Here is a 26,710-nt window from a genome sequence, read left to right as displayed (position 1 = left end):
CCTCAGGTGCGAGCTACACTGCCTGACGTGGTTTTGGCCCATGCCATCCAGCACCTCACCAGACCATGTGCAGGTCTAATTTGAGGCTTAGAGTCAGTTCCAGAAGGCTATATATATAGTATATATGCTTTGCTAAGAGGAAAGAGACATTCTCTGACGTGGCTCTGAGCCTTACCAATATAAATGTAGCTGTCCGTCTGAGCTGGGACATTGCCCTGTAGCAAGTAGAAGACATGACATTCAATGCCTTGCTAAGAGAAATGTTTTATTGGTTGGAAAATAGTAGAAGTAATGGTGTGCTACTTCGGTTTTTTCCTAAGTAGAACAGAAAGGGTTAATGTTTTAGCAGTAGACAAGTAGTTAATAGTTCACCCATCACAAGGTTATGAATGTATATTACCATTTTATAGCAGAGCAGACAGTCTGCAACGCAACATGTCTTCACTCCACTGGGGCAGAATATTGGTTGGAATTACCTGTTGTGTAGTAACAACAACCCTTTGGGCACTGTGTATTTGGCAGCTTGTCCTCAGGTTTAAAACAGGTAAGAAATATATTTCTACTCCATTTAAGCTCTGTTTGAGTTCTTTGGGTTCTTTTTCCTTTCCTTAAGTATTTAAACATGATTGCTGATACACATTATTACCTCTGTGCTGTACGCTTCTTAGGTGGAATCATTTTTGTTCTTACCCTGATGTTTAAGGAAGTATCCCAAACACTGCATTCTGCTGTAAAACAGAACAGGATGGCAAACACTCTCTAGAGTATTTTACTTGTAACATGTCACACAGAAGACATTAGTCTTCTGATAGAGCTTTGAGAAACGTCTTGATATTTTCTCACTCTTTCAGTAGAAATCTGATTTATTTTTCAAGAGACAAAAATAAACCTCTAGCTAATTTAGTAAGTTATGTTTTAAAGAGGAAATATTTAGCTTTACATAAGTTTATGTTTGCATGTGTATACGCAAATCATGTTATATAGCACCTGTTCATGTTTTCATTACAATTTGCATTACAGAAAAATTTGTTGAAAGAGTATGGGAGGTACGGGTTTGCATGTTCTATACCTGAAAATCATGTACCTGCACCCTTGTAAGACACTTCTGTGTGCAAATTTGTAGCAGAAAACTGGCCAGTGTTTCCTTCCAGGAAAATAATCACTATATTAACATGATACAAAATTATAATACTGACTACAAGAGATTTATCAGATGTTTGGAGGGAACATATCCATATCCAAGAAATGGCTCATAAGTAAACAGCAATTATTTAACATATGTCAGTAGTAACCTACCTTGGCTAGTATAAATGTATACCCAGCGCTTTGTTTGACTTGGTGGAGCTAAACCTGGATGAGATGGGAGTTAACTCCTAGTACTCCCAGAGAAGTACCTCTGCTTATGCCTAGGATTTACACAACTGCAGGTAAATGAGCTTCTGGGTTGGATTTAAACTGCATGTACTTCAGGGATGGAGAATACCTCCATGCCCACCTGATGCATTGCTTGTTGTACATAGTGGTAGTGTTTATTCGTTATTGAAACTTTATCTGCAAGTATTAGCATTAACAGTTCCAACAATATTTGATTAAGAAAACCCCAACGGTTCACGATGACATAGTATTATGCAAAAATATTTTAGTTTTAGTTTAAAAATATATACAATCAAAATCACTGTGATTCTTGAGGTGATTAACATCTGCAAAAATTCAAAGTTAAAGACAAATAAAAAGATGTTTTCTGAATCTTAAAATAAAACCAGAACCCCATTATTTTAAGCCAGTGCCACAATTAATGGAGCCTGATGAGTTTTGTTGTGTGGGGGGTAGATGTGACTGCATTAGTCATCTGAGGAATTTGTGTTTGTGAAAGACATAGATTTCTTTCTGCTTAAAAAAAAAAAAACCAAAGCTTTATAATGGCACACGAGACCTTGAACAGCTGAGGAAGGCTATCAGCAAGCACTAAATAGAGCCACAGTTTCGATCAGCATTAACAGATCCTGCAAGCATCACGTTGTTTTTACGGAAGGGCTCTTCTGGGGAAGGCAAAGGTAAGGCTGAAGCTGTTTGCTGGCATCTGCTTTTTGCTGCAAGGGCTGTGTGGCAGCTGTGTCTGCACCTCCAGGGATAAACACCGGAGCTCTTACCCCACAGCTTTGTGCTTTTCTGTTCTACTGCTGTCAAAGAAGTGTCAGCCCTGATTTCCTTTCCCTTTACTTGCACTCCTTTAGCAGCCTGTGACTAACAGTGCCAGAGCCAGACCCTGACACCCTAGCTGGGCTGTGGAAGTGCCACTACCACTGCTCCCACCCATGGCTGCTGCAGCTGGTCCCCTGTCCTGCCCCTCAGCAGGCAGCCCAAGGCCTGTGCATTTGCAGGGCAGCGCTGCTCCCTCCCTGTTTTCAGAATGCTCTGTGCCAGATTACTCTGCTGTGTCACCTTCTCCCTCGCTGCTTCAGGCATGTGCTCACCAAGCAAGACAGAGGCTTGGAGCTGCGCTGCAGGTTCCGCAGTATTTTGCAGGTTCCCAAGCTCCCAAACCCAAAGCAAGTATCTGAGCCCCTGTGTGACTCCTCTGGCACATGTCCCCTTGCGCCACATGCATGTGCCTGGTGGGTGAGCCAGTGCTGCTGGGTGGTGGGGCAACAGCTGCCCAACCAGGCACCCAGCTCCCCAGATACAGCCATTCTCCACAGCTACTTGGCTTGGGCTGCCCAGGTCTCAATTGCTGGAGGAGTTTTCCTTTCCTTTCTTTAAGATTTCCAGAGGAGAGACAATGTGTTTTCAAAAGCTGATGGCTAGCAGAGACATTACCTAGTGACACATAGATGTTATTCCACTATCATCACAGACATCTGGCTGTAATGTAGCTGAGACAGCCTGCAACACAAGTGCTAAACAGCAACAACGTGAGCAAAAGCCAAGCGATATGTGCCAAGAACAGAATTACCCCCACCACGTGGCATATCCCGTATAGTTTGCAATAATCTTCCAGTTATATGAATCTAGTTAGAAAGTAAGAAGCTAGGCAATCTTTTTAGCTCAGTGAGAATATTAGAAATACACAACAGCACATGTTCCTGGCAGCAGGTTTTTACTTCTGAATTTTCTGGCTTTACTGTATTTATCAGCATCTCAAAACGTAGGCACTAAAATGTCAGCTCAAATGGCAGTCCGCAGCTCCAGTTTTCTGCATTATTTCAAGGCACAGGTGCACAATTTCCACCATGAACCTTATGGGAAGGGATTCCAACTCCATTCCTCACTTTGGGACTGTGCGAGGTTGACTGTGACATGGGGCGTGGGGTTTTATCAGCTTTATTCAATAATGCCTGTCTCAAATCAGGGTATCTCTGTCTGATTCTTGGATGTGTGACTATCCATGTTCTTGTCATTGTTCTGGGTCCCTCAGCACTGGGGTTCTGTGGCCCTGTTTTGCCTTTTTGCTCCTGTGAAATCCTGCAGAAGTAATTTTGGCTTTTCATGGATTCAACAGCTCGTGCTTTTGGCAGCCTGGAGGCCCATACCATCACTCCTACTTGTCCAGCAGCTGCACAAAACTGTTTCCACCTACACTGTTGTGGGAACAAAGATTCATGTTTGAAAGCTTTGACCCCACATTCATGCCACTGGTTTTAGGGTCAAGGAGGGATCAGTGATTGAGCACATGGGGGAGACTGTGGGTCACATATATTTTTAGTTGAAGACTCAAATTAATCATGTTTGTTTCTTTCCTTCAACAAATTAAATAGGTACGTGTTTTTACACCGATATTAATGAATATATCTTGATTGTTTATTTATACAGACACTACAGAATCCGAGGTACCTCTGTGCTTCTGCCTCAATGGTGGCATCTGTCAGGACGGAACCTGCGTGTGCCCAGAGGAGTGGGTGGGATCTCTTTGTGAGATAGGTCAGTACAAGCCAGGCAGCATGGGCAGCTGGTGTAATTTCTGGGAACCCCTCTGCTTTGGGAGGCCTCTGATCTTCCCCTTTTGCTGAGGCATGGTCAGCAGGGTGGATCCACAAGCAGTGACATGGCTCTTCTTGCTAGGTGAGGCCGTATCCTTCACCCACTTCTGTTGTTCTTTCAAACAAGTAATATATTTGGGGACGACATTACAGGTCTGTTCCTAGCCGTTTTGCTCTTTGTTTGAATTCCTGTGTTTGAAAATCACAGTGAGTTGAAGATCTGGCGCAGACCACAGTGGCCAGTATTGATATATCTGTATCTACCATTGTTTAAAGGGACACCAGCCAGCTCAGCACCCTGCAGGACAATGCCTGTCCTCAGTGCCTGCTGCCACTGGCAGTTTTTGGACGAGTCACGTTCTCTACGCCTGGCATAGCACTGGACTAGTTGACTCCCACTTCAGTACTCTCTGCCCCAGCATGGCACTGCTGTAATTGGAGCGGGTGCTTCCAGCAGGTGCTGTAAGGGTGCTGGCTCACCAAGCTGCAGTATCTCCACAGCTAGTAACATCCCCAGCTTGTGTTTTCCAAGCCAACAACCTACACTGTGGCCAGTGTGACACATGGATACACTGTCATTTATGAGCTGTGCCTTTGTAAAATGAAATCACATGTTTGGTCAAAAGGATGTCAAAAGATCATCGGAAAATATTCTTGGTGAAGACTGCTAGATAGATGAAAACTTCGTCTCCCATGTAATTTCCTTAATACAGGATGGGTAGCTCATCCAGCAGACAATGACAGATTGGATGGCTTCATGATGGATTGGAACATTCGGGCAAATTGTTTTGGAGAAATTGGCTTAAACGAAATAATCATGGCTGGAATTTCAGCACTGGAAAACATTATGATGACTCTGTAATTCCCTATCTTCACTCCTTTCGTATTCTGTATTTGATTTGCTGTGAATTGCCTTAAAGAATAGATTTTAATTACTGTAGTTCTTAAAATATATGAGGTAAGAATATTTGGACTGGCATCATTAACTTGAAATAACCACAAACATTATTTCATTCACAAAATCTGAGGAATGTTTATACTGCCCATTTGTTTGTTGTTCTACCTTCTTGGCAACTCTAACTTACTGAAAAGTTTCAACTAAATTCACTAGATGGTTACAAGTCTTAAAGGTTTTGAGATCTTACAAGGTTTGCACATATCACTAGTTGGGTACAGAAGACCAACCCTATAAATACCTCACTGAGAAAAAGGGAAGGAGACTTAAGCTGGCAGTGTGGAGGTGGGGACTGCATGGACAGTCAATCCAGTCTAGCCATTAAGATGCACAGCTCTAAACTACCCATGACATTTGTCTCCTCTCCACCAGCTAAAAAAATAAAGATCTGTATTTTATGTATTGGGAATCAAAAGATGGATGTGGGAGACAGAATTGAGGGAGGGGCTGAGGCATGATGGGGCATAAAGAGTGTGGGAACATAGGGCTAAAGGTGTTGGGGAAGCTGGAAGGAAGTGCAGTTGGGTGTTGGGGGTATAATAGAGGAGGTGATCTAGTTTATTGCCAGCAGGAGAGAGAAGGACATAGAGGGTAGACAAATTTTGTAAAACAATTACTTTTGTTCCAGTGGTGATGGAAAATTTCCACTTTGCTCATATTTCATTGCTTTTGTACATTATTTCGTGGTTATTTCCTTTAAAGATCATGACATAAGGGGCTGGTTTTCTTCATACTTGTGGTTTGTTTGGCTTTTTAGAAAGATCTGGAGCAATTCTGCTGAAGTCAGAATATTTGCAGTAATTTGAGATTTGCCTCAGTGGGGAAAAAAGCACCAAGCAATTTTATTTCAGATGGACTCTCCTTTGTAAGTCTAAACCCAAGAAGTATAGATATGTATACAAACCAACCCAAAGCTCTTTCAGATCGCAGCTTGAATAACTAGAAACATGAAAAATAAAGCTTGAATATGTACTTAAGTATGAATGCATATCAACTTATTCCTGGCTTTCATCTGTCAGAAGGAAGGCAGGATCACCACAAAAGTATTCAAATCCTTGGATCTAGACAGTATTCAATCGAAGCTGCTGAAAGACCTGGCTGATGTCACAGTGGGACTGCTATCTGTCACTTACGGTGATCCAAGGGACACCACAGAGAATTGAAAAAAGGCCAACATTATGCCCACATTTAAGAACAGCAAGAAGGAGGACTGGGGAAACCGTAAGCTAGTCAGGCTTACGTCAGAGCTAAGAGTATTATGGAGCATGTCCTCTTGGAGTCTGTTTTCATGCATATAAAACACAAGAAGATAATCAGAAACATCATGGATTTACAAAGGGAAAATCATGTCTGACCAACCTGTCTGCCTTCTGTATGAAATAACTGGCTATACAGACAACAGAAGAGCAACAGAGGTAACATACCTTGGTTTTAGAGATGCTTTTGACACCATTTCCCTCAGCATTTTTGTTTGGTAGGTGAATACATATGGGTTTGGTGAATGAACTGGGTTCTTTAGCTGGATTGAAAATTAACAGCCAAGCTCAAAGGGTAGTGATCAGTGACTTGATTGGCATATAATAAAAGTAACCTGCTGATCAGTACTAGGGCCAATGTCATTTCATGTCTTCATCAAAGACCTGAAGGATGACACAGCATGCCTTCTCAGCAAATCTTGATTTTAGAGATCCTTTGACACCATTTCCTTCAGCATTTTCATTTGGTAGGTGAATACGTATGGGTTTGGTGAATGAACTGGGTTCCGTAGCTGGATTGAAAATTAACAGCCAAGCTCAAAGGGTAGTGATCTGTGACTTGATTGACGTATAATAAAAGTAACCTGCTGGTCAGTATTAGGGCCAATGTCATTTCATGTCTTCATCAAAGACCTGAAGGATGACACAACATGTCTTCTCAGCAAATCTGTAGACAATACTAAACTTGAGGTGGAGCAGAAGTATTGTTGACACGGTATAGCACAGTTTCAATGCAGAACCATGAAAGACCTGAGGATAATGCCAACAGACCTCCCAGTGTCTGAGAAGGACTAGTGCTGATCTCCGTGCCAGGGACATTGGTACAGATCAGGAACTTGCTGGCTGAGGAGCAGCCCTGCTGGAAATTACCTGGGAGAGATGGTGAATGCCAAGTTCAGTATGGGCCAACAGTGTGTGTTCATCACAAACAAAGCAGAGCAATTGTGCTTTGTGGAAAGAGAAAGGTTGACAGACACTATTACTCTCACCTTCCTGGCACTGGTGAGATACCACCAGGAAATAATAGGCCTGCACCCCAGGCTAAAAAGACTTGGAGAAGCTGGAGATGGTCCAGCAGAATGCCCTGCTAATCACCTCCTGGCAAGCAAAGTTCAGGTTTGGTGCTATGAAGCAGACCTAATCTTTGCAGTCATGCACCCTTATTTGTTCATAACCATTTCTATAGAAGGAAAGTATCATTGTGTCATGGGAAACTGAGACACTATAGAAAAAAAGACCCACAGAAAGTTAGTGACTTGGCAAGAAAGCCTGTGCCAGAATATGGAGAACACTGCAGGCCTCCTGAGCCCCCCTCAGGACCTTAACCATAGGTATGCTTCTCTGACTCAGCCCTGCTAATAGAACAGAGTCAGCTGAAATGTGGTCCAAATTAACAAAAGTTAGCAAAAACAGGATGTTGCAAGTCATAAGACCAAGCAAAAAATTTCTGCCTGTGTGCTGCAGTATTTTTTTCAAGTGTTTGCAGCAATGCAAGGTAAATTTGTATTACATTATAGCGGTGTGGTATGTTATGACATGAGCAAGCAGTAAGCTGCTGTACTGTGTTAGGCCACAGGTCCACTGAGCTCATCATCCTGCCTTTAGACATAGATAGTACTAAGTGCTTAGACAAGGTGTGGGGTTTGGGGTGGCCACCCTGTACCATTGTGGCAGGCAGCGGGGCAGTGACTTCCTGCGCCAGAAGCTGCATTGGACCCATCATGGTTCAGGGTCACCAAAGGACTGTCCCCCATTAACTGTCCAAACCCCATTTTGGAGCAAATGTGTGGTTTTATCCCCTGCTACATCCTGTGGCTTTAGGCTACCAAATCTGATTTCTGCTTGGATAACAAGACCCTGGGCAAGAAGCTTTATAACCTTTTACAAATTTTCTAGGACCAAAGCAGTGAAAGTAGAAGAGCTGGAAAAAAATATGAGTGTCAGGTTTTCAGTGACTTCATAAGTATCACTTGTAGCAGCTCAGCAGCTGGTTTGCTTGCATTTAGACAAGTTTTACCCAACTGCTTTTTTTTCCTTTAGGGCAAAAGATTCAGTGAGCTTCTATTGTCTCAATACTATTTAACTTTTGAAAATTGGTCCTTGTATACTAAAAATATTTGATCTGCATATATGTTTTCTTTTCCTTCCGTGCAGTTAATTTCTGTGAAGCCAGTACTTACACAGTGAACGTTTCTGAAAGCATTACAAAAAACCTTACTTTTGGACGGATTATAGTGAGTAAATATGGCAACTCCGAAGAAAAATGCAAACCTGATACTGTGAATGGTATGTGCTTCTTTCCTTTAACTTCTACTTCCCATAAGTAAATACAAGGTTTGTGAAAGATGTTGGATTATTAGACCAGATGAAAGGTCAATGTTTGAAGCCAGAACAGCATAGCTCAGGCAGCAGGCGCACAAACCTTTCCAGACAGCTTTCTACCTCAAATGCAGAGAATTTAAGGCACACACTCTGAGTCATACCCATGTCTGTCTGAGACTGGGCTGAGGGTCAGTTAATATCTGCTCCTGAACAGCCTTTTGATAGAAAAATAATCTATTTATATCTTACTATTTAGCATTAGGATTCAGGATGCTTTCCATCAGCTGTGGTTCCATGACCTGTCTCAGCTTTCAGAGACCTTGTAGAGGAGTAAGCGTCGCACAGCTGCTCCACACGCCCTTTGCATTTCTTTCACAACATATAAGATATGTTTTTCAGGACATGATGAAAAGTCTTCCTGATAGCTCAGTGCTGGTGCCTGTGCCTCCCATTTAAGAGATGTGTTTCTGCAGCTCTAGTGCAACTATATCTATTTGAATTTGGCATGAATAATGTCAGCCACTTTGACAAGATTGTGTATATAAGAATAAAAAACATACTCTAAAGAGAGTAACAACTAATTAAATAATTCATGGTCACTTTTAACTCTGAAAGACAAATATTTTACATGCAAGCAGAAAATAGCACTGGATACGGTGTCACACCCACGATATAGTTTTAATTCCCAATGAGGTCATGTGCATGTGAGTGAGTGCTTCTCTAGTAATGCCTGTATTTCTGATTTTACAAAATTACAGGTAACACTTCAATATCAATCAGGATGTGCTCCAGAGAAGGCAGAACTCCTACTTTAGAGCCCCCCAAAATTCTGAACTGTGATGAAAATCTGGACTCCTTAGCATCACAGGTAATCTTAAATTACTATTTAAACTGTGTCTGAGATTCTGCATCGTCCCAAGGGGGGGGGGAAGAAGTGATAGGAAATTGAGGCAGGAAACATATATGTGTTACATTTCTTAAAACTTTGCAGAAAGCAAAATGAAGGACTAAATCCTTTTTCAGTGCCATTCGTGCCATGTGCCTGCTTTGCAAATGGCCTGAATTTCCAGGGGGGTGATTATTTTATTCTGGTTTTGCCTGAATGTAGCATCCCATTTCATATTCCTCAACTGGCCTGTAATTTCCTCACTCAGGTTCCCAGTTCACAGCAAACACCTCTGAATGGAGGAAGAATCCAGCTACATTCACTTTAAATAAGAAAAGTCCCTTTCATAATGCATTTTTGCTTGACTATTTTATCTTCAACCCAGTGTTTCACCTGTCTGGATCCTTTGAGCTCAATATTGTATTTTCTCAGTACACAGCCTTCACTAAATGCTTCAAAGGCTAAATCTTCTCTAGATTAATATATATTACTAGTAGTACCTATTTCTAATGCTAACAAGATGCAACATCAGGATGCAACATAGGTTTATTAAATTTATCCTGCTGCCGTTAGCAATTTGAGGTTTTGTTACGAGTTGTGATGTGGCGCTGCCACCTAGTGAGCCTAGGAATGCTAGGGAATGGGAGGAGAAGGAGGTGTTCATGCTAGTGAACTAGAGCTCAGGTTTAAAAGGATTTTATTCCTTTTAAATATCAATATCTGCTTTAAATCCAAGGTAAAAGTCACAAGTAAGAATAGTGAAAATAGGTGTTACTGTTTGTTCATGGTGCATATGCACATGTTTTCAAATCAAATAATATAATCTCCAGGCATAATAAATGTAAATTTTCTCCCTCCCTATGCAACCCATTCACCTTTCTTTCCTATCATTCCAAGGTTTATGAACACTTCAAAGCTGCATGATTGAATTAATCTCGATTTTGATAGCTTCCCAACATAAATAATTCGAGAACAATTCAGTTACTGAAGCTGTTCATTTAAGCTATTCATTGACTGGATTAGAAAAGGGATGACTTGATACACTGTTTAGTTGGTCTTCACAGCCTACAAAGGCAATTCTTCTGATGACAAGCAGGTTTTCCATCTCCTTAAGCCTTACTCTTACCTAGCTATACCTTCATATAACATACAGCTAATGCCTCATCTTTTTTTGTTTAGACTCTTAAGATACTCTAGACATTTACACTCTACCTATTAAGTGCTAACTGACTCAAACTGGACCCATCCAGTGTTTCTAGACATTCTTATTAGTATCTCCAGCATCAGAATATTTTTTTTCCCACATTTATTCCAAGCTGACACTACATACAACATACTGAAGTGAGGATAAGGTTCTCGGTGCAGGTTACGAGCACTGTGATGAGAAGCACAACTATTCCAGATGACATTTCTCAAGTTCCTCTGATGGCTCTGCAAAAAATCCATTCTGGTTATTTAAGGAATAGTGAAAGGTGTACAGAAGTTTCTAGACTCAGATGCTCAATGAACTCATGACAAAAGAGGTCCTGCTGATATGTACAGCTACTTCACTGCAAGGTGTGGAGAAGGATGAGGCCAGGCTCTTCTTCAAGGTGCATAGTTCTAGGATGAGCAGCAATGGAGATAAGTGGCAACATGGGAAATTCCATTTATGTAAGAGAAAATTCTTCCACTTGATGCTGGTCAAATACAAGCAAGTTTCTGAGGGAGGTTGTGAATATTCAAAATGAGCCTCTGAGCGGCCTGGTCTCAGTTGGCCTTGCTGGGTTAGGAGACCTCCATAGCGCCCTTCCAACCCAAGCTACTCTGGAAGTCTGTGAAATCATTCCCCAGGGAGAAACTGCAAATGCTGCATACTTGACACAAACAGAAACGATTTAGACCACCAATTTCTTGCATATTTTGACCTTATGTGAGGATGTTATAAAAGTGGTGACTCTTTTTCCTGTTCTCATTTTCTTTCTGTTGAATGGCATTCTCATAACAGGTTGAGGCTATGAACTCCAGCAATATTGCAGCTATTGCAAGTAACACTGAAATCCTCACCTCCATGCCAGACCAGCTGTCCACACAGAACATCTATGCTGCTGCAAGGATCACAGTGCAGATTCTGAAAACACCCAATGTGTCAACAGATGCTCAGGTGAGACTTACTAAGACTAAAATAAGACTTCTGTGGATTCATATCTGGGATATCAATTCTTTCCCCTCTACCAGCAGAAGGTACATAACACCACAACCAAATGCATTCATTTTGCCATTTAGGAGGTATTTAAGCAGCCTGAAGTGCATACTTTTGGAATCGCTGCTGGGTCAGTTCTCAGAGCTGAGTGTAAATTTTGTTTCTTAACAGATGTTTAGACTGTTAGATATATGTTAAACTTGCATATATCTGAAATTTTAATATCAACATTATTGGATGTTTATCATGTAATCTTTACTGTCTAAATTAATACAAGTAGGTGCAAAGTTTGTGTTCTCTTGAATGACATCCTGTGCTTTATTTACTCTGTAGTGTGTACTTTCAAGCAATGCTTATAAAGTGTTCTTTGTCCATCCACTATGTGGATCACATGCGGATCCAATAAATCACATGGGGTGATTTATTTCAATTGCATTTGAATACTGCCTTTTTTTCTTCTTGTCTCAGGTATCTACGGCAGCAGTGGCTACAGTAAGTCAGCTCTTGGATGCCAGTGAAAGAGAATTCAACCATAGTAATCTTGTCAATGTTACAACAAGGTAACTTTAGCTTTTGCCATTTTTTTAGATGTAGTAAACTGCATTTTGCCTTCTGTTTCAGGATGAAAGTAGTTCATGGACAAGTCAAAACACTTTTAGTGTTCAACTCCGATGTGAAATTTCATTGGTTCAGTAGATTTATACTGGCATAAACAATTTTGGATTGATTTTTCTGCTTTGGAGAAAGGGTAAGAACAGGGAATAAGGAAAAGTTCCTGCTGGATAACCAAATCAGAGAGGAAGCTGGGAAACTGGACCTGTAGCCATATCTTAACAAATAATGGTAACTTCTATGCCACTCATTATTTCAATGCAGCCTCACAAAAACAATGGAGGAATTTTCTTTGACTGGCAACATCTCGCAGACCAATGTTGCAGTCCAGTCTGCTCCACTGAAATTAAGCTCCTCTACAATTCTGTTTTCAGCACAGAGGGGTAAGTCTGTGTGTGTTGTTTGATTAACCTGGACAAGGCAGTATGTACCATAAATTCTAATGCACCCACTGCTAATTTTTGCAGATACAACACTGGGATATTATCAGCCAACAAAACTAGAAATACAGGAAAATGTCCCTGGGCTTATTGCTGACACCAGTACTGAAATTCAGATACTGTTCAACATTACAAATCACAGTAAGTTCTTTCTCCTACTGAAAAGTGTGCCTGGGAAAATTTTGAATGAATATTCACTAAAAAACTCCTTTGGGAAAAAAAAACCCAAACCCAAACCCTTAGGCAATATAAACATTTAATTGTTTTTTTATGCATGTTGATGCTGTATGGCACAAGAAATGCACATGTTGAATGAGATGTTTTATCTTATTTATAGATTAATGCACAAGTATATGTAATGGCTAGAATGCTTTTGGAGTTTGGGAGTTTTTGTTTTGTTTTCTATAATAGAGGATGTAATGAAGCTTCGACCATGCCTCTGTAGACATCAAGAGCTAGTACATATTACTTTGCCTGAAATCCAAACACATCAACCATTTTAACTAAAATTACCGCTACTGGCAGGTGTCAGCCAGGACATGCACATCTTCACACCTACATATTGGGATAGTCTTTAATGGCACAGTCACACGGGATTTTTCCAGATATCCATTACTTACACTCTGCAGTGCTTAGAGGACAAACTGGTATTGCTCTGAAGAAACAAAACAAAACAAAACAAAACAAAACAATCAAAAAAACCCCCAAACCCAAACCAAACCAAAACACAACCAAAAATACTCCCCAAAACCAGCAGCTTACAGTTCCTCTGCTTCGTTTGCTGCAGAAACTGGTGAGTGTTGGGGAGCTGAGCTTTGGACATGTGTATTCCTATGTCATACTAAAAATCACAAGTTTCAGGCTGGGCACCTGAAACCAGCAGACTTGTCCTCAGTCTCTCTGAGGACATCACAGCACAAAAGTATAATGAAGGTGAAGTTCGTGGAGCACTTAGACATCAGAATTCTGAACATCATTCAAGCCCACAGGGAAATTAATAATTCAGTCCACTCACCAGGGCTAGAAAATAATCAGAGGAATAAATCAGGTAGCCCCACACACCCATCAGTGAGAATAAAAAAAACCTAAACAAACACAGAATAGCTTATTAACTGGTCACTGCCATTTCTTCTAACTGTTTCAGACAATGATCCTGCGGAAAAACAGTATGATTGTGTAATTAAAGCCTTGATCATAACACTTTCCTCAAGAGAGCTAGATTAAACACACGGTATGTCTTAATAAAAAATATATTTCTTCAATATTAACTGCACAATCATGACATTTCATGTCATGTCTTTTCATTAGTCCCTCTTGATAATCAAATCAGAGGGAGATCAAATCAGTCTCTCTTGGTCTTAAATAAAAAGCATAAAATCAAGAACAAATACATATATATAAACATATATATATAAAATATATATTTATATAAACCAGGATTTTTGCTTCCTCACTTGAATAACAATTAAGACTAGTAATTTAAATCACTTAGATGAAATCTCTCTGGTTTGGTAGAAAAGTGCAAAAGAAACGGAATTCAAAACTTGGATCTGAAGACAAAAGTCCAGCCAACCTCTCATACTAACTTCCTACTAACTGTAAATGTCCTCGGTGTTACTGTTTGTTTTTTAGTGTTATTATAAGCCTGGTCATTTGGAGTGCGTGCATGTATTGGGATTTAGGATTATTTTCCTCACTACCAGTATTTTTCCCCAGAAATGACAGTAAGAGAAAGATAATAATTATTTTCGTGCTCCACCTCAGCAAAAATTGAAGATGACCCTCTTGAGATTCATGGGAAGAGAAGCTCTTCTCTATTTTTTAGATGGATTCTAAACAAACATCTAAACAAAAATCTGCTGTAAATACTGGATGTGTGAAATAGCATAGTGTAGGCTTCTTCAAAGGCGCCAGCTTCTCTGATATATGCTATTCATACCTACTTTTCTGTTGCCTTGCGAAGGTTCATCAGGCAATGGGAGAGTTGGCTTTGTCCTGTATCAAAATGACAAACTCTTCCAGTCAAGGATTTATCAGACTCAACGTAGTTTCTCTAGACAAATTGTCTCTGGCAACATCGATGGTGGAAGAACCAGCAGTGTTGAAATAGCCTTCAGTCCCAAGGTAAGCCCCAGTAAGAAATGAGATGTTAAGTTTGAACCATTGGCTGCCTTTGCTCTACTACCTGTCTTCAGGACTTGGATAAAGAGACTCAAGCAGAGGGGTTTTTTTTTTTGCATACTGCCTTGATTTCTGTCTATAAGCAGTTGAGAGAGTTTGTGGGATGCATAGGTGACGTAGGTGAAGGGTATTTAGATAACATGGCATAGAAAACGTTTTTCAATTTTTGTGTTTAACACCTGATGTTACTGACTCAGTACTGCTAAATTAGGATGTTTGCAAGCAAAACTGTATTCCATAAAATGTTATAGGTATACCAGAGTGGATTTGTCCTTGGGTAAATTAGTCCTAAAGCAAGAAATAAAAAAGCCAGGATGCTAGAGGACAATTTTTCTTTCCAGAAAAATATCACAACTATTGAAAAAAAAAAGAAAAAGTCAACATGACTGGCACAGCCCAACACACCTCCCAGTGTGGGAAGTGTTCATTTTTCATACCATCTTCTAACTCCTGCTTTCAGTTAAAATCATTGTGCATTTTGTTTTGACTCCCTTACCTAGGAACTGATTCCAGATGTCAGTGCTTTCTTGCAGGAAATGCTCTATGTGAGTGCCCATTTGCTCAAATAGCTGAATTTTTAGATAATATATACTCCTGTTTAGAATGATTTCTCCAGAAAATGGTAGTTGGCTTCTTCTTACAGTATTTAAGAAAGGTTTTAAGCTCAAGTACATGCACATGATAGATCACTAATCATCATTATGAACCCATACACTTAAGTGATCTCAAAACACATACAATTTTTTAGGAAATCACTGAAACAAACTTATAATTGATTTTTTACTCCTGCTTTTATTCCTCATTTTTAATTGAATTACCTAGTACTGTCAATAATTGTTTTCATCACTTATTTGCGTTTCAGGCTGCTCACTGCTTATTAAAAAGCAGTTTTAATTCCAGTACTCTGCAGAGACGTTGTCCAAAAATGACTGCATGCAGTTTGACATGACTGCATGAGCACCGCAATGCTGTAGGATGGGAGGGGATGGTTCATGGCATTCATCATTGTTTGCTTCCTATCAGTGTGGATTCAGTTCCAGTTGGCAGTAATTTAATGCTACTAATATCTGAAAGCTGTTGTTCGGCTTACGCAGAATTCGTATGGCAGTTGTTTAATGCCTCGTCTATGTGCATCTGAACCATACTTACCTGAATAATTTATAGAAATGCCTAATTTCTTGGCAATATTGACTGAGAAAGTCACATAAAGTAACTTCAAAATGCCAAATTATGCTATTAGTATCGTTCATAAGGTTTACTGGAAACCCTGTAAATCCATTAGTAGCTGTCAGCTCCCTTTTCAGACAACAACTGTCAGTACACACTGTTTGCTGATGCATTATCTGTTTACATTTCTGTAGCCACTTTTTCTCCTTGCAATCCCAATCCATAGTACAACATATCCGAACTGTATCTGCGGGATCACGCCTGTGTCTTTTGGGACTACACTGTCAATGACTGGAGCACTGCTGGCTGTGCAAAAGGAAGAGACCAGTTCCTGAGATGCAGGTGTAATCACACTACTAACTTTGCTGTCCTGATGGTAGGGTGTTATCCTTTCTCAAACGGGGAGAGTTTTGGGGTTTTCTCTTTCATTTGTTTGGTTGTTTCCAACTGTAAGACCAGCATGCCAATGTAAGGGTATATGTGTGCTGAGCTAGAAGTCCCAGGAATAAGATGACCCTGTGCACTTGTTTCTGACCTGTGGCACAGCTGGCACTGAGACATGTGAGTTGTCCCCAGGCTGCTGGAAAGCCAAATGTATAAGGCAAGTCCTGGCTTCCTCTAACACACGTTGTGGCTGTGCCCACCTGCCAGGCACCCCAGCAGTAGGGAAGGGCTGGCACAACTCATTGCCCTTGCTCAGCTCTGGTAGCCTCCAGCTCTGCACCTCCAGTGCTGCAGTTGATCATTGAGCGAGTGTACAACTAAAGCCAAAAGTGCCCCGAGACCAACAGTAGAATAGCTTAGATCTGGGCTAGCTGTGACACTGCCTTGTGCTGGGTAAATAACTCGAAGTACTTAGCATTAACTACTTCTTTTGCTTATATGTTTACAAAAAGCAATCGATCTGTTACCAGTAAGTTTTAAAAAGTGCCCTCTTGTACTACCAAGGCTATTTCAGAATGACTGTCTCTGACATTTGTTATTCTTTCAATATTTGTTTCAGCTTCTCTAAACAAAACACACCATGGGTAAAATCACATGTTCGTGGTCACTGACTTCAGCAGTGTCAGGATTTCAAAGTTTCTTTTTTGCTCTGTCTCCACAGAACAGCATTTCCATATTTGTAATATTAACTTGTTTCTGCATTTCCCTTTATCTTACTCACGTCCTTACAGCACAAAATGACTATATTATAGAAAAGATTGCCATCCACTTATGCAAAGATAACAGTATTTGCTGTTTCACTGAATACATTTATATTTGCCTGCTGCTTTATTGTCACTATACAAACAAAGACTGATTTTGATTTGTAATTCTTTGTAACATCTTACCTTGGGCCTTATCCTCAGAAGCCAAAATTCAGAATGCACATCAGTACAAAAAGTTGAAGCTGCTTTTTTCAGTCTGTGTCGCCTTGCATTTTTCTCTGAATATTTTAATCTGCTATTTTGCTAAATATTTGATTGACATTGTGGAGTCTCTTCGTGGAGTTCTGCAGAAGCTTCTCTAGCTTTGAGGTCCACAATAATTTTGTGTGATCTGAAAATTCTGGCAGTGACTAGCAGTAGTCATAACTTCACTAAAACAATTTATTTTCTATGTGCAACCAGAAACACAAATTTGAGAAAGAAATTTATCTCTTCTCATCCTATAACTGATATAATTTGCTTCCTAGGCCTTTCAGATCAAATATAAATATGCAAAGCCTTTGGAGTATATTTCTTACATTGGTGTTGGATTGTCCATGGCTGGTGTGATCATTACCATTTTGTTTCAAATATTCACTAGGTAAGAGTGAAGATGTAAAACTGCAAGCATTTAATGCTAAATTACAATATTTTGCTCTTTATATATTTTGAGGAAAACAAAGGGAGTTGCCAGTTTGGAACATATTTCTCACCTAGATGAAACTTTAACCTGTTTATATTAATGTTTTAATGTGAGGATACATATATACATATATGTTTATTATTAAATAAATCCACCTTCAAAAATGTGAGCTTTGAAAAGAAATAGTACAACAGCGTACAGAAGACTCTAGTATGGTAAAAGGCCAAGCCTTTCATAGGAAACACTGGGCATGACGCTGACAAGAAAAATCTTCCCATCACTTTGACAGGGCTTTCTGTTGCCTATTTGATAGTTCCTATACTCTACTGCTTTCTGTTTTTAAACGTTTTGTAGGGAACAGATGATTTCAAAGCACAATGTAGGTTATGAGCACTGCTTGTGCTACAGTTTTATCGTGACTTAATTCAAATACAATCGCAGCAAACTTCCTTGATGGACGTGTGTCCTGGGTTCAGCTACAGCAGTCATTTTTTCTCCTTCTTAGTAGCTGGTGCAGGGCTGTGTTTTTGACTTTCAGTCTGGGAACAACGCTGATAACACCGATGTTTTTAGTTGTTGCTAAGTAATGTTTACTCTGACCAAGGACTTTCTCAGTCTCATGCTTTGCCAGAGAGGAGGGGAAGCCAGGAGGAAGCAGAGGCAGGACACCTGACCCAAACTGGCCAAAGGGCTATTCCATACCACAGCACGTCATGCCCAGTATATAAACTGGGGGGAGTTAGCCGGAAGGCCCAGATCGCTGCTCGGGTCGGGCTGGGTATCGGTCAGCAGGTGGTGAGCGGTTGTGTCCTTTTCCCTTGTTATTCCTCTTATCATTATTATTGGTAGCAGTAGTGGTTTGTATTATACCTTAGTTACTGGAGTGCTGTTACCTCAACCCGTGGGAGTTTCATTCCTTCGATTCTCCTCCCCATCCCTCCGGGACAGGGGGAGGAAGGAAGAGGGGGGGAGTGAGCGAGCGGCTGCGTGGTTCCAAGTTGCCGGCTGGGCTTAAACCACGACAATGTGCCTGTGATAAATGGTGTCATGTGATTCCCCCTTGAACGAGGAGCAAAGGGTTGCCAAGAGTTGTAGTTATTGTAGATGAATGCATGTTTCTCATTCTGTTTGCACTAATGTAGGTTTGGAGCAATTCCATCAAGGTCAATGTATTTAAGATTGTAGGAGCTTCCAGACTCTGCCGTTTAAAGGCATTTGTAAGACAGAGTTTGGAAGTAGAGGTTTATTATTCTCTTGGATCTTGAAGAGTGTTTAGAAATACTCACCCTATTTCATCTCTTAAAACTGAAGAAAAGGGTTCTAAAAAGACCAGTGTGGAAAAAAGAAAATGCATCCCAACTGCTGTTGGAAAAGCCCCAGTCCCAAAAGGTACTAGGTATTCTCTGTTTTAGCTGAAATTGGACAAAACTGATGGATTTATTAAGTTGTCTGAGAGTAATGATGGTGTAGAATCCTGCAAACAAGTTACTGCTTTCTTTTGTCTCTATATTGAAGACTACATACTCTACCTTGCTTTTAATATTGATGGAAATGAAGAAATATTTTGCAGTTTTAATGATTTTGCTCTACTTTTTTCTTCTAAATGTATTCCTACCAATAGGAAATCTCGAAAGTCATCTGTAACGTGGATGTTAGTGAGTCTCTGTTTCTCTATGCTCATTTTTAACATCATCTTCATCTCTGGAATTGAAAACCGCAATGCCAGGAATCACAGCGACAGTACCACCAGTCACTACCAGCAGTACCTTCCTTACGATACTATCAGTAACACCTTACTCACATCTGACTTGGTAGATCCTCCTGCTGACTCCTGGTGTACAGTTGTGGCTGCCCTACTGCACTATTTTTTGTTGACAACATTTATGTGGTCAGCACTCAATTCTGCACAGCTGTACTTACTGCTGCTTAGAGCCATGAAGCCCCTGCCCGAACACTTCCTTATAACCACGTCAGTAATTGGATGGGGTAAGATTTGAAGTCATATATATGGAAACTCTGAGCAAAGTATCAGTACACAGCACATTCAGGGAGAGTTGTAAAGATAGGGGATCAGGCGAGACCAATTATAATCAGCATCTCTCTGTTTTGGTGAAATGTGATTTAATAAATAATCCCCTGTTACTGCTCACACTGCCAGTATAAACTGAGCTTGTTTCCATCGCCCTCATAAGGCATTGAAACTGATAGCTTGTGCACTGGCACAGCAACACAAGCCTGTTGCATGCGGGAGAAATTTTCACAGCAATCAAGGGTTCCAACAGTCTGTTTCTGCCAACTAAGTAAAAAAATCTTTCAGATACAGTGATTGCATAGATGGATTCAAATTCTTCATTTAGATACCTCTGAGATTCCTCACGACTTCAAGCCAGAGCCTTGCATACATCCAAAAGCAAGGAGTGACTGACTAATTGGTACATATTATTTATTAATAAGCAAAGAGCACATTCTTAAGTCAGTACAGCAGTCAGCAGTGACACTGCAAGCTGAAAGGGAACTACTTGGAGGACTGAAGAATGAAGGCAGATGCCCACTAGGCAGAGTAAAAATCTCATCCTCCAAGAAACTCTTCCAATAGAGTGTACAGGAATACCTGTCTTTTCCATGTTGTGTGGTCAGCTCGTGCAGTATGTCATTTCTGATGGCACCTAACCAAGCAGTTTTAAATCCTCACTCTTTCATTATTATGTTTTGCATTTGGGTGGAGGTAGAAGCAATTCCTCTAAAATTTTTAGAATTTGGACTGCATATGCAACCCAGCAAATGCTGAGCAAAAGCTGCCTGGCTACGCATCACTGTGCTCCATTCGCATGATAGCACAGCATTAGATTCTTCACTTTGTCCTGTGACTAGCTGCGCATGTCTAAACCAGGATGATTCTGACTCACTGCTTTTCAGACCTACTTTGAGAGCACAGCAAATACTTGACAGTCTGGAAGATCTCCGCTAGGGCTGAAGAAGGAACAGGCTTTAAGAAGCACGTTTATTTCCTAGATCAAAATGAATGCGGGAAGCTCCTTCTCAAGTGACGTGCTGCTTAGTGAACACGTAGGCAGGGGACGTAGAAGACAGGAAGTGAAGCAAAGACATTAAGGAGGCAAGCCTACGCTGCCATGCTTTTTGAAGGACAAAAGTTATGCTTTGCATCAAGCTGGTATAAAATGTAGTGATGCGTGGTGCAGAATTTTCTTAAATTAAGTTTCTCATTGCTGACAAGAGGGTAGGATTGCACAGCTGTGATAAGGGAGTCAGCTACGGCACAGGAAGGAGTCTGCTCAGTCACCATTGGTGTTGTCTCTGGAAGCTCTGTTGAAGCTCTTTAACAGCAAAAATCAGCAAATCACGGATGTGAGCTGTCCTCAGAAAAACAGTGCTCACAACCCTCAGTTCTGCCTTTTTTCTAGGCTATAGAAAATCCATGTAGTTTAGTGCAAGGCAGATGAAACAGAGCTCTTAAAATCTATGGAGTTTAGGAGGCAATCAACTGAACAATAAATTGCTAATATCTCTCCTATTAATTAGGAATCCCCGCTGTAGTAGTTGCAATAACACTTGGAGCAACTTACAGAGAAGGAAAAGCTTTAAACTACCGACAGGAGGAATTGTAAGTTCATGTATTATTACAACACTTGCTCACACCTTTTGTGATGGCTCATTATTAGTACAATTCTAGATTTATTGTTGGTATACTGCTTTGTGTATCTAAGTACTTAAAAGAAAACAGAACTTTCACTGTAAGAAATTGCAGTTTCTCCTAAGGATTTAGGGAACTGGATCTGCATCTGCCTTGAATCCTCCTGCACGATCCCCTGTGACTTTAAATGGAAGCTGTAGATGTTCTTAGTCTAAGTGGTATTCAAGACCTTCACTGAAGTGCATAACTGCATTTCAGTACCTAAACTTAATCCTCCCATTTATTTAAAACCCTTCTGGCCAACTTAAGTATATCCCTATTTACCCTATGTTTTTGGTATTGATATTCATTCGAGTGCCTGCATATCAAAGTAGGCTATCAGGCTTAGTGTGCCCTGGTGATAGCAGGCGATACAGAACAAAGGTAGACTGTAAAAGAAATCTAAACACAAATGTAAACAAAAACCCCCTTTTACATGGGGGTTTTACACCCACTTTTGTTACTCATTTAGGGAGAGTTGATTTCTAATTTAAAATTATTTGGCAATAATAAAAAAAAGACATAAAGATTATTGCAGGATAACTGTCCTGAAGTTGCCCCTGGTTTTGTTTCACTCTTTCTTCTTTAGGTTTCCCCTATTACTTTGCTCTTCAGCTCTATTTTAACATGTACTTTAAGGTAAACTTGCATATCGTGGCCAGATATCTATTTGGTTAGCTAAATTGCACTATATTATATCTCTCTCTGCAGTTTCTTTTTGATAAATCATTTTGCATTCCTCAGAGAAAGAGAAACAGTTCTCAAGGAATGGTTGCCTTTGAGCCCTATGAGGTCTTTTAGGATGAAAATGGAATATTTTTTTTTTTTTTTTTTTTGTATTCTGAATAATGCATCTAACAAATCTTTCAATTCGTCTCTCTTTACGTTAAAAGTTGCTGGCTTGCAGCACTGGATCAAAATAAGAGTTTCAGTGTGAAAAAGCCCATGTTGTGGTCGTTCCTCTTGCCAGTAGCACTCATACTCCTGTTTAACATCATCACTTTCATCACTGTCAGTGTCTCTGTGATATGGAAGAAGAACAAGAATTTGACAAGGTGAGATGGCATAGGACTCCTCAGATCTTTCAGCAAATGTATTGCTCGGTCTCTTGTCACCAGCTCAGACTTTCTTATCATGAACTCAGGTTTCTGACAAAGTCTTTTGTTTTAAAGAAATGCGTACTTACAGCAGTCAGAAAATTAATTCACTTCAATTAAGGTTATCCCCAGTTTAAATCCATATAAGTGAAAGCAGAGCTGGGTCCAGCCAAATGAGAATTAAAAATTTCTCAGCACATCTGAACGTCAGACCAGTTCTTACCAGCTTTGAAGCAGATTTACTTGCCGAGTTTTACATCAACACTCCATGTCTTGTCACAGGCTGTGTCAGAAACTCTGCAGTGTACAGTGTATTACTATAAAAGGGATTGCTTTAATTTTAATCCCACAGAACTGATCTGTTCAACAAAACTTTGTACCATTTCTTCATTCTTTTTATGTATGATTTTCATGGTTGGAGCAAACAAAATACCTTATCTCTGTCTCCCCTCAGGCTTGAGAGAAACAGGATATCCAGACTTCACTGGCTCCTTATTCTTTTACTGAAAATTAAGCACATTTGGATTGAAGTTATAAGCCTTCTAAAAAGTTTATAACAGCTAACATGCTAATTTTCAATGCTTCTTGTTGACTTGGTAATCCTCACTTTTTTGTTAAAGAAAGAATCATTCAAGCTACATACTCAAAACACAAATTATTCTGATAAACTTGGTTAGATTACTTTTTCTGGATTTCTTCTCTGGATGATAGGTCAAACAAATATAGAGAGGTGTTTGTTCCCAACTCACCTGAATAACACATCTTTGCAATGTAACTCTAAATAAATAGAAAATTTAACACTTAAAAGGATATTAAATAGTATACAGAAAGGTCTAATAACTTTTTAATGTGTGTTTCTAGGAATAAAAAGGATTCATTTATGAAAAAGATGATTGGCACTATCTCTATAGTGGTAGTGCTTGGAATCACCTGGACGATAGGCTACCTCATGTTAATAAGTCATGAAGAAACAAGCCTGTTTTTCAGCTATCTGTTCTGTGTTTTGAATGCTACCCAGGTAAAGTATTTAGTAATTCTGAGACTAAAAATCGAGATCATGAAAAAAAACCCGAGTCAGATCTAGTTGTTCTGTAGGCTGGGAGGTTAATACAGCCTGGGAACTTGTTGGAAACCAGTTACAGGGATTCAGAATTTTTGTTCAGAAAGGGATGCTATCCTTCTGCTCTGTCACTCATAAAATTCTTCCCGTTGTATAAATCAATGTGGGATTTTATTTCAAGGATACCTCTGAAAAGACCTTCCCGTCTGAGTGGCATCTCTTCTATCAGATCATAGATTAAATCATTCGGAATGAATATCAGGAAAAAACTTCTGTATCAGCTGTAAGAAAGACTCCCAGGAAAGTAACTAGAACTTCATTGCTTGAGACCTTTCACGATGGTCCTGGATAAAAGCCTACAGGAATGCACCTGCCTCTGCCCACAGCCCTGCTGCATTCTTGGCTTTATAGTCATACAGGGCATATGAAGTATGAAGTACATGGATCAATGGATCCTCCATTATTACACCACTGAATATATTCTACAAAATAGTTAATTGGAAACGTGAAAATCCCCCAATACCCAAACATTAAGTTGTTTATTACCAGTTTGAACTACTGAAAACTGAGGGCCTGTACACCAGTGGGGATCAGATCTGCAAACTCTCTGTGCAAGAAGTCCTGAAGTGGTTATTACTATACTGATGGATGGATTACACCCACCCCGATCATGATTCCTCTGTTCCTGGAATCATGATCAGGGAACAGAGATCCTTTTATTTAGAGTTGTGGGTTTGTTTTGGTGGTTTTTTTTGTTTGTTTGTTTGTTTGTTTTTAACCCAGGATACTCCTGATTAGTCCTTGAAATGAGAATTTAGAAGAATAGAATAGGCATGGAAATTTTGAAGTCCTGCTTCTATCTATGTGTCTGACTGAAGTGTTGAAAGGGCACACAAGCCACATGTAATGCTTATGGTATGCTCAAGTAGGTCTTACCTTCATCCTACCCAGCAGGGGGTAATAACATGATCCTGAGACATAGCTAATCCATTACAGTGTGCAAATGAGGTGACTATAGTTACAAATCCATAGTTACATGGAATATCTTTACTATTCAAAGTACTTCTTGTATTTCAAGGTATTAATGTCATTGTTCATGGTTACTGAAAATCGTTTCATGGTTGCTTTTCAAGACAAATAATACTGACTAATCGTTTCTGGGTTTAGAAGGAAAATATTAACTCCACATTTTAATTTACTCTACAGGGACTTCAGATCTGTATTCTGTACACTTTCAGATCACCAGTCTTCAAGAACAAAGTTTCCAAGGTGTTTGCTGTTATTTGGGTGCCAAGGGTATCTTTGTATCTGCATTCAAAAACTTACTATGTTTCAAAAACACAGCCTGCAAAACGCTCACAGGAAACTTTCAGATCAACACAGACTTTATCAGAGAATACTTCCTTGTCTACTGTCCCTAACTGAAGTTAGGAACCTGTAAATAAGTGAAACATAATCCTGCATTTTTCATGGTTTGCTTTATGTAGATCTCACAGATATCTTGAATGACATTATACTACTCCAACTGCAGGTAGCTTGAAATAGATCATAAGGCCAGACCACCAGGAGTCAAAAGCAGGACCACACACTAGCAAGACAGTGTGATAGTTATGCCGCAGTGCAGTGCTAGATTGTCTGGCTTCTACTCGTACTGCATGTCACTGCGGAAGGTCTTTGAAACAAGCTGAGGTTATTACAGTTTTATATTACAGCACAGATGTAAAGAAATCATGCTATTTATGCCCTTCTCATTTTTCAGGCCTGTTGAACATGTTTATCTAGCCTATGCACTGTAGCTCTCCTCTCCCTTTTGTAAGAACAGTTTTGTTTTAATTTAATTAGAAATCAAAAGATAAACAAGGAAAGAGCACAGTTCTGACTGGCTCTGGGTCCAAACTCTACTACCTCAATAATACGTTGGCTTGGTCTTCCCAGAAGAAAATCTGATTCTTACAGTGGTTTTCTCCATTTCTTAGCTAAAACATCTTTATTATAAATTGTAACTAGACAAAATATTCTGTTTTCATATAACGAAGTGGGGGTGGGAGTGGGGGTGGGGGGGAAAGCGAGATGCTTGAAAAAACAGGCTAGGAAAGAAGTTCTTTGTAAGTATGAAACGTAAGTCCTATCAGATCACCCCCAGTATTAGCCTGTGATAGGAAGCATGTTTGCTTTTGGAGGCGGATTGGTGTTACCAGAATAGCAGCTGAAAGTGCTTGTTAGCTCCCTGCTCTGAACGGACTTTGGGCTGCATCTTTCTCTCTGTCTCTATGTTCTTTGGCATTATGGGGACCTTGGAAGAGACGTCTCTTGACCTACACATCGAGTTTGGTTTCTAAACTTAAGCTATAACTAAAAATAATCCTCTCCCTTTTCCACTCACCTTTTATTGATACTATTCAGTACAAAAAGGTTGAAAGCAAAGTCGAGGAGAAGAGAGCTGAGTTTCTGGATGTTGAAGTGAGGAGCAAGGGAAGGAAGTGTATGGTGGCTTGAGCACAACCAGTGCATGAAGTGCAAGCAGCTCCTCCCACTTGGTGACTGAGCAAAGTGGTAAGGCCCACTGCAGTGGGTTCTTGTCTAACAAATGGGAATACTTATGCTGACTCATCCCATTCTCTCCTGTGTGAGAAAAACACCTGAGATACTTAGACAAGTAATTTTTAAAAAACTTATTTCTTTATTCTGTCCTCTCATATTTGTATGTTTTGCTATGTCTGATTTTAATAATAAAATAAGACAGTGTTGAATTTTAAATAATCTGGTTTAAGAAGTGTGGTCAGATTTACCTCCTGCTTCTATTTTTTTCTGAAAATGAATGTGGTGTGCTTTGAAAACTTCCAAGCTACTCCAAATAAAATCATGGCATGAGCAAATGCAGTGGCTGAGCATTTAGCACCTCTGAATACACTGGGCACCTTACATAAAACTTTCTGAATATCTCCAGAGAAGTGTTTCAGCTATCCTGAAAAGTTCTCTACACCTTAAAAATCCACGTTCTCCTTATGAAGCAGAAATTAAGTGTTCTCTAGCATTGATAAGACTCCAAAAAGC

The 26,710-nt window shown here is 40.0% G+C and overlaps 1 protein-coding gene across 1 annotated transcript; it reads left to right on the top strand.

Moving 5' to 3' along the window:
• Positions 1-435: 435 nt before the first annotated feature.
• Positions 436-25,081, top strand: GPR128 (G protein-coupled receptor 128). Its single transcript, XM_010020884.1, has 16 exons — positions 436-544; positions 3,811-3,918; positions 8,343-8,474; positions 9,269-9,378; positions 11,384-11,539; positions 12,047-12,138; positions 12,455-12,573; positions 12,658-12,771; positions 14,594-14,754; positions 16,205-16,354; positions 17,654-17,766; positions 19,430-19,794; positions 21,349-21,430; positions 22,393-22,554; positions 23,458-23,614; positions 24,863-25,081. The coding sequence occupies exons 1-16, from the start codon at positions 436-438 to the stop codon at positions 25,079-25,081; spliced, it is 2,349 nt and encodes a 782-aa protein (XP_010019186.1).
• Positions 25,082-26,710: the final 1,629 nt, after the last annotated feature.

This window comes from Nestor notabilis, unplaced genomic scaffold (genome assembly GCF_000696875.1).
Source record: "Nestor notabilis isolate BGI_N333 unplaced genomic scaffold, ASM69687v1 scaffold8598, whole genome shotgun sequence".
In the NCBI taxonomy this organism is placed as follows: domain Eukaryota; kingdom Metazoa; phylum Chordata; class Aves; order Psittaciformes; family Psittacidae; genus Nestor; species Nestor notabilis.
Note: the sequence above shows the minus strand (reverse complement) of the source record. Positions and strands in the feature narration are given on the sequence as shown.